General features: G+C 39.1%; 1 protein-coding gene across 4 annotated transcripts in view; it reads left to right on the top strand.

Moving 5' to 3' along the window:
* Positions 1-12,133, top strand: part of LOC125883941 (phospholipid-transporting ATPase ABCA1-like) — a 255,956-nt gene that overhangs the window by 115,650 nt on the left and 128,173 nt on the right. For all 4 annotated transcript variants that reach the window (XM_049568607.1, XM_049568608.1, XM_049568605.1 and 1 more), the window contains 6 exons: positions 1,078-1,282; positions 1,569-1,685; positions 3,458-3,629; positions 6,425-6,556; positions 7,282-7,421; positions 8,156-8,293. In XM_049568607.1, the coding sequence (XP_049424564.1) occupies positions 1,078-1,282; positions 1,569-1,685; positions 3,458-3,629; positions 6,425-6,556; positions 7,282-7,421; positions 8,156-8,293 (904 nt within the window). The remainder of the gene's footprint in view (positions 1-1,077; positions 1,283-1,568; positions 1,686-3,457; positions 3,630-6,424; positions 6,557-7,281; positions 7,422-8,155; positions 8,294-12,133) is intronic.

Raw genomic sequence — 12,133 nt, 5'->3', positions numbered from 1 at the left:
TAGGCTTGTAGGAAAACAGAAAATGATTCAGTTGTATTTGTGACAGCAGTGCCAACAAGAAAACTATTTTGAAATGCTAGTTGGGAAACTTTGAAAGTCATCTGTTTCCACTGTAATGAAATATTCCCTGAGGCCACACTTAGGCTTTAAAAGACATTTTGGGAAATAGACGTATCTGCGTTCCTACAGAGATTGCAATGAGCAAATGGCTACCATTTTTATGTAGTTAGCTAGCAGCTACTTAGCTCAGCTTAGCATAAAAACTGGAAACACCGGGCAGCAGCTTGCGTGGCTGTGTCCACAAAGAATAAAATCTGCCTACCAGCACCTTCAGAGTTGTCTAATTAAGATGTTGCATTTTGTTTTACTCATCTGGACAGAAACTGAAGTGTAAAGTTCTGTGACCGTCTGTTGCTCCCTTCTAATGGAACTTGTGAGCCTGTGGTTTCCACACTGGAAGCTGCGTAGCTGGCTAGGCAACAGTAACATGGACGCTATGGTCGACGCTTTGAAGCCACCAAAGTTAACAGTTCAGCCACAAGCTGAGTCACAAGCCGGTCACGTAATGCATGAAATGCAAAGGCATGGTGACAAAGAGACAAGATGAGACCACTGAGAGTATTAACCTTTTCCTCAGACATATAAAATCGCTAAGGAGAATATATTAACTCACATTAACCACCGAAAAAATGAACCTTCATGGCCACCTCCATCTCTAAAAATGTCAGCAAACGTGTCTCAACTTGTAAACTTGGAGCTTACAAGGTGTGAATACCTCGAGAAGGGGACGTTTATATGGACTTTCTTGTACAAACAGTAAGCATGACTGCATTTGAAGGCAGCATATTTCTTGGCTGCAACCAGTTGCCAGGCAACCACCGGAGACACCAGGAAGTTGGTGTCATGCTGGCTGTGGCTAACCAACTCCTGGCTCCAGCTACATATTTAGCCTACAGACAAGAATCTGATATCAATTTTCTCATGTAACTGTGAGTGTGAAAGCAAAGTTGCATATCAACTATGTCTAACTTCTCCTTTAACTGTAAATCATTTGGCTTGCGCTTCTTTCCTTCCCAGAGTTTATTGTCGTGCGTTGCCTTTGGCTACGGCTGTGAGAACTTTGCCAAGTACGAGGAGCAAGGCATCGGCATTCAGTGGTACAACATAAACAGCAGCCCAGAAGAGGGAGAGCGCTACACCTTCCTCGTGTCCATCATCATGCTGCTCTTCGATGCTGCATTTTACTGGGTGCTCACCTGGTACATTGAGAATGTCTTTCCAGGTAATAAACAGATTAATTAGTCATTTTTACACCATCTACCTATGCATTTCTAAAAAAAAAGGTGGACTCTTCTTGCGTGAGGTGTCCTCCCCTAGCCCAGCTTAAATCAATAGCCAAAGCAGCCATCCTAACAGGCTAGTCTTAATGCTTTTCTCATCGACTCTAATTAAAAGAAGAGAGGATTTGTGCCAGGCTGTCAAGAGGAAACATACACTGTAAAGTACCATATTCCCTCAAGCCAAGCTGTTATTAAAATGTGAATAATGTTCTCCACGCTTGATCCCAGGCCAATATGGAATCCCTAAGCCATGGTACTTCCCGTTCACTGCGTCTTACTGGTGTGGGACAGCCTCGGTGGCTCACGTTGACCCCGGCTTGCTGAAGGACTCGACTGAACCGAACGGTAAACTGCCATATCTTTGTCAGCTTTTACTGTGGTGTGTAAGCGACGTGTAACCTGTGCAGTTCTCATGTATTTGTCAAATTCTCAGCAGCTCAGCCAGGAACTAGAGGGAACATAGTTGTATTAAGAAGTGTAAGTTAATTGGAATGGGTCGCAAACAAATATTAGCACCTTATTTGTCACTTAGGGTGATAATGGAGCTTGGCACTATGTGGGGAATGTAGGTGAGCTTCAAGTCTGGAACTTGTTAAAAAAAAATACAATTTCAAATTAAAACTCAGAAGAGTGAGCTATGGTTGTTATTTTTGTCTTCTAGTGCTCAGCAGGGTTTTTACCATTTTAAAAGCCAAATTGACTATAAGTAAATAAAGAATTAAAGGAAATATCACATACTTGTATTCAACATGCAGTGTAATATTGTTGTTATCTTGTATTAGTCCTTGAATTTCTGGAAGAAAAATCACTTCTTTGTTCACATTTGGACCATAGTGTGTGTCTTTAAAAACATTTTATGTTAAGGCTGGTCAACATATTGATACAATATTGATATCCTGATCATGAGACTAGATGTTCGTCTTAGATTTTGGATATTGTAATATAGTGAGTATTGTCTTTTCCTGGTTTTAAAGGCAACATTACTGAAAAGTGACGTAATTTTCTGAACTTGTCAGACTGTTCTGCCTGTTCTGTTATTTGTCTTTACCCACATAGTCATTATGTGCATTAACATGGACCCTTTTATTCCACTTATAATCACACAGTATATAATCACAGTCATAAAATTCCTGGAAAAGTTCTAAAATTAGAAAAATGGTTCTCCAGGTCTGGAAATGGTTTAAAATTAACAGAATGTTTTGGAAAACTTTTTGATATACATTGTTTTGGCTATTATTTAAAATATGTTCATAAAAATACAAAGGCATGTCTATTGTCACACAAAATATGTTCTTTGTGTTAGTAATTTAAAAACTTGTGTCCTTGAAACACCTGAAATACCATGATGGTGATCAACTTTAATTTATTAAGTAATCACGAACACTCAGGTTTAAGCCATCACAATAATTAGACATGTCCTTAAACTAACTATTTGTCTAACAAGGAATAGATACATACAAAATTGTAATAACTCGTGTCAAAATGCATTAATATCTAAATGATCTTAAGTTTTCTGTCCCCCAAAAAGGGGTGCACCCGTATGTGTTGGTCTGGTCTATTGGCGTATGTTGCTAGTTGCCTAACGAGCGAGTAAAGTTAACGTAAGTATTAGCAGTTTGTTATCCGCAAGCACTTGGGAAGTTTGTGTCTAATAATCTATGGCTGCATTGCTACAGAGGCCTATCGATATTTAACTACTCTGCAAATAAATGGAATGGAATCACTTACTACTAAACTATATTAACAGGCAGTCACTTCTTGTCCCTTCATGCACAATGTGTTGTGTCCATACTGAAAATGTTTTCTCAATAGGGCTGGAAAAAGACCTTCTTTTTTTGTTATATTCCCAGCAGATTATTGTATCATTGTACTTTGCTCAAGTACAGAGTCATATTCTGATAAAAATGCTTTGTGGCACGAAGTGCACTTCTTGTTGATCATCTTAGTTGAGTTGTCCATGCATCTGCAGATGTTATATCCACATTACGGATTGATATTTTGTGAAAGCACTACAGTATTGTGGCAATATCAATAGCCCTAATTTCTCTTTGATGGATATAATTGTATCTGCTTTAATGCATGATTCTCTGTTTATATGTACGTGTGTGTTTCTAAAGAGTATCTGGAGAAATCACCATCCGATATGAAAGCAGGGGTCTCAGTCCGCAATCTTGTTAAAATCTACAAGACTGGAAAGAAGCTGGCTGTGGACGGACTAAGTGTGGACTTCTACGAGAATCAGATCACATCTTTCCTTGGCCACAATGGAGCCGGAAAAACAACCACAATGTGAGTTGCATAATGCATTTCTCCCATGGTTTGCCAATTGGCTCAGCGTTCATGCGCTTTCACAGGGTGCAACTAATCTAACTTGTACACAATGCCGACTGTACCGCAGCTACATTAATTCAGCAGTTACTGATTTCAGAGAGTGACATCTTCTGAGGGGACATTTATCACACACAGTCAGCTGTTGTGTCGATAGTGGGACTTATCTAATTGCTGTTTAGAAAAAAAAAAGTTGTGGAAAGGTTGGAAGGGCTTTGGGATGACAGGAAATAACTGAAACCCAGTGGCCCAGAAAGAATGAGCGAGAGAGAGAGCAAGTGATGCAAGACTAAGGGCTGAAGGGAAGACATCCGCTCAGAGCAACTGTAACGAAACATAACAGAGCACAATAACAGAGAGGACAGAGGAAGGACTCTGTCACACACTGAAGCTCTGTGTGGATGCATTTCCAGACCACAGTATCTATCCATCTATCTGACAAGCAGTGTTGCAATTTAGTTCATATACAAAAGAAAAAAACAAGACATTGTGTAGCTTTAACATGGATATGCAGAAATCTTGTCACATCCCACGTAGCGTCCCACTACCTTTTAACAAAAACATTAAATATCAGATTCATTTATTTTGGCTAAATTGGTGTTTTTTGCTCTATTTTCTAATCTGTTGTTTGTTGTTTAGAAATTTTCTGCCCTGGCTGGTGAGTAATTAATACATAATTAATGACCTGAGACTGAATACAAGTTAATAGAGAAGATATGGATCGTCACAGCTCCAGATACTCTGACACAGCAGTGCAGCACTGTTTCAGATTTGCTCTCCTTCTTTATGAACATTCAGTTTGAACATGATGATAAGCAGGACATAATGCCTATTGACAAATATGTTTAATTGGAGCTGGGAGTGAATCTAATTCAGCGGTACGTTCAACCAGCTGCTTCTAAATTGCAGCTGCTCTCCTTTAACACTTTGTATTAAGATACACATATCCACCATTAACTAGTAGCTTACTAGCATGTATATTGTTAACAAATTGGGTCTGTATTAGTCTTTATAAAACACATGTCAACTTATTCTGCATGACCATATTCTACAGTTATTAGTCAAGAGAGTTTTCCCTCAATAACCTCCTAATTACTGCTTATTGATGGTAAGTAAGGACGTTGTACATGAATTACAATCCTAATATGCTTTCCTGAGTATGGACCTTATAAGTACCACAATTCTCCCTTAATAATACTTCATAAATAATGGTCTAGTATTGTGCAACAAAGCACAAATCTAGAAGTATGAGAGTGGTGAGGCAGTACATTTTTAAAAGATATGTTTGGAAATCTCTTAAGTGGTCCATTAATAAAGGAGACATCTCTTCTTTTACTGACTTTGTTCTTGTACCACTAAATGCAAATGGAACCTGTGCATCTCAATAGACCTGCGTTTTTGTTCAAGTTGTAGCCTGTCACTTGAGAGTGAGGTCTGTAAATTGCAGTAGTTGTGTGCTATTATGGAGGAAGCGACTTTACAATATGGAACCTGTGTGGGTTAATAAGTGTCAAACTGTTAATGAATTAGTCATGCCCAAGATCTCACTCTAGAGTGATGAACATATTCTGAGTTAGAAAGACTTGAGTCATGCACAAATAGGCCACTATTTTTTTAAGTGTTAGAAAAGGACAATGACTATTCCTGTGGTACGACCACCCTATAATGCCCATACTAAGCAAAGCATATTAAGATAGTAATTCAAGTGCAACAACTTCCTTGTTTACTATTAATGAGCAGTAATTAGGAGGTTACTGATGGATGACCCCTAGTTAAAGATACAGTGTGTAAAATTTAGAGGGATTTAGTGGCATCTAGCAGTGAGGATTGCAGATTGCAACCAGCTGAAACTTCTCCACCTGAGGATTCCTTCAGTGTTCATCATTCAGGAGGATTTTTACCGGGTGCCTAATTATCCTAATTGTCTCTTCCTTTCCAAAACAAACATACCCTGTGATTTAAACCGTTAAAAGCACAGAACAAAGCAGCTCCACATTACAAGTCAGGGTATCTCCAATGCTGTTCGGCATGTTAGAGATGGGCCACAAGCCCGGCACTCGCTAATGTGTGCTCACCTTTTTTCTCTCTGAAAACCTAAGATGTAGAGGTTCATGAAGTTTTTACTGGGAGCGGAATTATTTGCAAACATCTACTTGTCTCCTAAACAACAGACCCAGTGATTTAATTCAGTAAAAACACTGAATGAAGCAGTTTCATGTTAAAAAAATCAGTGTTTTTCCGATGCTCTCATCACAGAGGGGCTGCTAACTAGGGTGGACGACGTGAAAATGCAAAACTTTAATTGCCCTATTTAGAGCCAGTGCTTGGTTTGTTGGTTCTGGGCTACTGAAGAAACAGGTGCTGCAATATGGCGATCTCCATAGATGAGATTTAAGTGGCTCATTCTTAGGTAATGTTAACACGACAACTCTTAATATCAGGTTACAGTGAACATTAGTCATAAGCAGTAATTAGGACAATATTGAGGGAAAACTCTTAGTCAGTGGCCCAGTAGTTGTAAAACATGGTCATGCAGAGTGAGGTATTAATAAGTGCTTCATAATGACTACTGAAGTGCCAATATGCTACTAAGATACATGCTAATTAGCAGCTAATTAATGGTAAAGATGTGCACCTTAATATGAAGTGTTCAAGAAAATCATTATCATGAGGTAAAGACTAACAACTAGAATTAAACCCTCAGCTTTATAATTAGGATACATGTGTCTTGATTGTGTTTTTTTTTTCCTCCGTAGGTCAATTCTGACAGGACTGTTTCCACCTACATCAGGAACAGCACTCATCAATGGATACGACATCCTCACTGACATGGACTGCATCCGAAAGTACTTGGGAATGTGCCCACAGCACAATGTGTTATTCAGCGAGTGAGTGCATTTAGCAGATCCATCCATGTTCTCCGCTGGTTATTGGTATAATCATGTTTTGCTTCTGGTGTATTTTTGTTAAAAAAAAAAAAAGGAAGAAAGTGAATAAAAGATCATTACAGTGCAATTTAATAATATGCATAATGAGGGCTCAGTCTCGGCTTACGTTTCACATCAACACATCATTATCCCTTTTTCCTTTTTCTCCAAAAAAATGAAATGAACTTTGCTCACTGCGTCCACTAAATTTCTCCTAATGGCATCATTCCAAACCATTATTCAGTGTTTTATTTCACCTTTAGAGTCCCCTCTATTTCTCTCTCTCCACAAACTGATTACCTGCAACTCGACACAAGTCCTACATCATAATTACGGCTAAGCACCTGCAAATTACTTTCATTAATATTAATCCAGGACAGTCAAAGCATCTATATTAAGCAGGGTTAAAATATTCATGCCAACATAGAGATCGATTCTACAACATATTGTGATCCCACCTGTGAGGCAGTTGCGACGAAACTCAAGTTTTTGTTTTGTTTTTTTACATAACTTCACAATAGAGCACCTAGAATGGAGTCCGATCATGTTACTAGATGCATCAATGTTTAGTTTTGGATATTTTAAACACTTGCATAGGAATAATTGGCAGGTGATGGCCTCTTTTGTCATTCCTGCCTTCTCACATGCCAATCAAATGGGCATTCTGGTGTTTTTACCCTTTGCAGGCTGACAGTTGAAGAGCATATCTACTTCTACGCTAGGCTGAAAGGACGCAGCCGCGATGAGGTGAAAATTGAGATGGACCAGATGATTGAGGATGTTGGTTTACCACACAAGCGGAAGGATCTTGCTAAGAACTTGTCAGGTGCGTCCGTATGCGTGCATGTCGACATGTTTCGGATGTGCGTATTACAGCGTCTGATCGAAATTATGCAGAGATGTAAATTTCCTTTTTGATGTGTTCATCAGTTTCTGTTCTCGCTGCGTTCATTTCCCTTGGGAAGGAATATCATCTGCAGATTATCCTTTCTATTCAGGATAGAGCTGAATGCAGCTGTCTCGACGTACACATGCACTGTACCTGTGTGTCACAGGTTGTAATTCATTGTCTGGGGGGCATGAGCAAGTCTGACTTGATAAATTGTCCCCAGTCATGGATTGCTTGTGAGCAAAATCACTGAAATATGACTTTCAAGGTTGATCTATGCTGACATTTCCACTACATTAGCACTACATTGGATGCATTTTGAAGAGCTCGCTATGAGAGTGGAGACTGGAATAACCTGAGGAAGGTGTTTTTACCTCCCTGCCATCAATCATTTCACACCATGCAAAAGACAATAAAACCTGGAGAGGTACATCTTGACACATTTGTTCCATAATCAGTCTCCAATATTGTGTCCATTTTACATCTGAAACCTAATGTTGACGGATGGTGTAGAATTTTTCACTGATTACAGGCAGAATACCCAGGACAGAGATGAGTATCTATTTCATGTCAGCTGCAGTTTTCTGCATTTTTTGTCATGAAAGCACATGTCCAAGACAAAAACATAAATCTAAAGTGCCATACCTGATGCAGTTTGTTCTGTCTTCTAGGTGGGATGCAGAGAAAGCTGTCTGTGGCCATAGCATTTGTTGGAGGCTCAAAAATCGTCATCTTAGATGAACCTACAGCAGGAGTGGACCCCTATGCCCGCAGGAGTATCTGGGAACTGCTGTTAAAATACAAACAAGGTATGGAATCAGTGGTAAGAGAACCAAGGCTCCACTAAAGGCTTTGAAATTTTCTCTGTTTGTAGAATTGACTGGAATGCACAGGGCGCATGTTTGATCTGTTTCACACTGAGAAACTTTTCAAAATCGAGCTGAGCTCAAGGTAAACTTTTAACTGTCAAGGCTCAAATGTATCCAATGTGAAAGCTGTTAAGGTAATGAACTATCAAGAGTAGCCAGCCAGAAGTTTTTTTTTTTTCCTTGCCTTGCCCTCCGTGACACTCAACTGTGGGTGGAGAGAAATTGTAATTTGTACTGGAACAGATTGAAATGGAAGTGAAGACAAGTGAATCCAAGAAGCTTTAATTGACATTGCTATTTAACAGAGTCCCTAATTGTCTGTCCTATCAGTCAGCTTGTCACTCTGTGGCCTTATAGACTTTGTGGTTACTGGTGGCTCTAAGCAGGACATTATAGTAACACATAACTCTCTACAGATGTCTAAATGTTTAATGTGCATTGAGTGACATCCCGCCCTCACTGTGTCATTAGCTCCTCTCTCTCTAATCAAGTCCTTTCACTCCAATTGGGGGGCGGAGATAACTCTGTTATAATGAGAACACCCACATCCTGGCTGGTTGAATGAGTCATGTTTTGTGCCTCTCCGGTCTTATTTGCACTACAGTCTTGCTAAGGTTTGTCATTAAGGGGTAAAAAAACAACAGTCTATTTGTATGAAAAAGCTGAAGGCTGAAATTGGACTTAATATCGTGGTTCTTCAGCTAATTAAGTGTACATGTTTTTTCACACAGACTGCTGTAAGTGGGTGGTATTGTTTTGATTAAATTCAGTAGGAGCTTATTTGGACTTAAAATTACTCAAGGTACAAAGGAACATAGATGTAGCGTACATGTGTTAATGGGTTAATTTAAACTGTCAATCTGCATTCAGGATGCTCAAGATTTGAGAGGTGTACTTAACTTATCTTGAAATAGATGGCATGTTAATTATTCCTTGGACCTTTGCATTTTAAAGGGATTTGTAATTCAAACATATTATTCTTCTGGTCCAAGACAGTCAGAAAACATTAGCAAACATGAACAACTTGCTGTTGATGCATTTTCAACTCATTAACCATGTAATTATTGAATAATCAGCCTGCAATCTGTGAGCAGCAGAGTCCCCTCAATCACTACACTGGACAGGGAAATAAAATTGATGGATCAATAAATACAAGCACTGCGGATTTCTTCCTGTGGAGCTGACATAAAAAACTATTTTTGATCAGTATATGTCTGCTGTCAGTCAGCATGGTGATGGCAGTTTGGCCAGCCGCTGTTCTGTCAGCTCCACTGGAGCTGCTGCTGACAGATGGCTGCTTCTGTGGATGCAGGTCGGGGTCAGTGTGAATTGATAACTTCGATCTACATGGCCATAACAGGAACACTACCAAGCACATTTCGCAACAAAATATGACGTTGTCTGCAACATAAAGTTCTCAAGGTGCACAACATGAAAGAAAAGTTTCACGTGACACATCTTTTTGTTGAAAATACACCATTCCTGTCGAGCGACACTCATCAAAAGTGTCAGGCACCAATTAGCCTCTACTGATTGAGGCAGTGGTAGACCAGAAGTAAAATCACTTCCCGTCAATGGAGTCTGGTTGCTTTTAGGTAACAGCTTCAGTTCCCTGTCTGAAAGGGCAGTCTGATGGCAAGATAAAGCAGTGAAAATCTTCCAGATATAGTGTACACTCAAACTGATATTGATTTTTTTGGGTGGACCTTTTTTGAAGTGGCTAAAAACTAACCAACTGAGGCAGCGTTTGCTCAGCGCTGTTTCATTTTATGTATGCGAGATGGTGATTTTCTACCTGGGATTACTGTAAACAAACACTGTGATTCTGTATGAGTACATTTTCTGTTCCAGAACTGAGAACACTACTACTACATTTTGTTGGTCCACAAAATCAGTCTTCAATTGATTGTCTGTCGAGCAGCTCCAGACTTTATGACACTTACTTCTCTGGTTTCTGACTTTGAGAGAGTAGCTCAGGTTCACAGTTACGGGTTAAACTTTCCCTGGGCTGCGGATATAACATAATAGAATTTTTTATTTAGATGGTATTCCCCTTTAAAGTGGCGTTAATGTCTCTTTTGTCATGTGTCATTACAAAATTTCCATAGAATGTGGTGATTTAAAGTAAAAACTTGCATTATATATTCCGTAGTAGAGGTATATTACTATCAAATGACCGTACTCATGTTACAAAATGGGCCTTGAGGATGATATGCATTTTTGGTGCATTCAGCCTTACGTGTTTTTGCTGCATCACTTTATGTCACCTGATTTATTGATTGTAAATGAGAACGTCACCAGTTTACAAGCCTTTTTCGGCTCCTTGAAAGACCGAGCTCTTTTAAATTTTTACCTCACATGGCTCTTTACAGCTACATAACTATGACATTTTGTTTTAAATGGATGCACACAATACATAACCTAACATATTTCAGATTACATAGCTAATGAAATTTGTTATCCAGGGATTTCTCCCACTGACATACAGTTTTTCATTTTAACAGCTTGTATCAGCAGCCATGTAATCACTGTAAGTAAAAACATTAGCACCACTGAAGATAAGTTATTAGAATTTAATTAGAAGTTATGCAGTTAAGTAACATAAACCAGCTCCTCCAAACTGCTATAAACAGTATATTATTGTATAATACTGCATTGAGACTGTTAAATCCCACATCAAATACTGACAACATGAATGCTGCATTTAGGCTGAGATTAGACCTGATTCATGTAGGAAGGTGATTTAATATGTGAGAAACATGAGGTGGAAAGAACATGTGGGAGCCAGTTCTTATTTTTAGAGCAGCACTCACAGTTAATAGAGTTTGTATCTGTTCTATTAATTGTAGACTCTGATTGCAGTTGCACACATTTTTAGAGTTTCTCTGGCATTTTATTAAAAGTTAAAACATCATACATAATGCATTTTTCCCAGGAATACAAATTTATGTAGGGTTGAAGCCAGTGTTGCAGTACAAATGGCATAAAAATGCATCCAGCCCTTTTTTTCTCTCTTGGATATGATCTTATTACATAAGTCGTTTTCATGAAATAGAAGAAAAGCCATTCTGAAGATTTTTGGGGGTAAAAATGCTAATGTGTTAAAATCAAACATCTTCAATAAAATATGTTGCAGAGGGTTGAGGCAAAGACTGAAGCAGGCTCCAAACATTCAGCCAGTGTTTGGAACATCATTTAACATTTAACACAATATTCACACAGAAAAAAATATTCTCCCAGCCTGTGTAACCCTCTGCAAAAAGTTTCAGATTCCTTGCAATAAATGCATTGTCTGAATTTCAGTTTTGAAGAAATTGAAACATTTCAATCGAAACAACAGGCCCATCTATTTCTTTTAACACCATGAACAGGTTGTAAATGGCGTCAAGGTGAATTCAAAATTTATTGACCTAAATTGATAGCAGGGTTTGAACGTTTGGGCTGTGTCTTTCCCCAGACCTGCATGGGTTCTTTCAACCAGTCCAAAGACAGGTTAATAGGTGACGTTAGATTGCCCATGGGTGTGAATGTGAGCGTTCCTGGGTGTCTTTTGGAACCAGGACAGGATGTACCCCGCCTCTCGCTCAATGTCAGCCGGGATCGGCTCCAGCCTCCCACTACCCTCCAAGCGATAAGAAGGTACAGCTAATGGACGGATGGATGCATGATTGCCACAAACAGCAGTTAATACAGTTTTGTTCAATAATTCATCTTACTTCCGATGTACGTAATATCTGTCTGGGCTTACTCACCCACTGTGAAATCCATTTCTATCAACTT

The sequence above is a fragment of the Epinephelus fuscoguttatus genome, linkage group LG23, assembly GCF_011397635.1.
Source record: "Epinephelus fuscoguttatus linkage group LG23, E.fuscoguttatus.final_Chr_v1".
Classification (NCBI taxonomy): domain Eukaryota; kingdom Metazoa; phylum Chordata; class Actinopteri; order Perciformes; family Serranidae; genus Epinephelus; species Epinephelus fuscoguttatus.
This window is presented reverse-complemented; position numbering and strand designations above follow the sequence as displayed.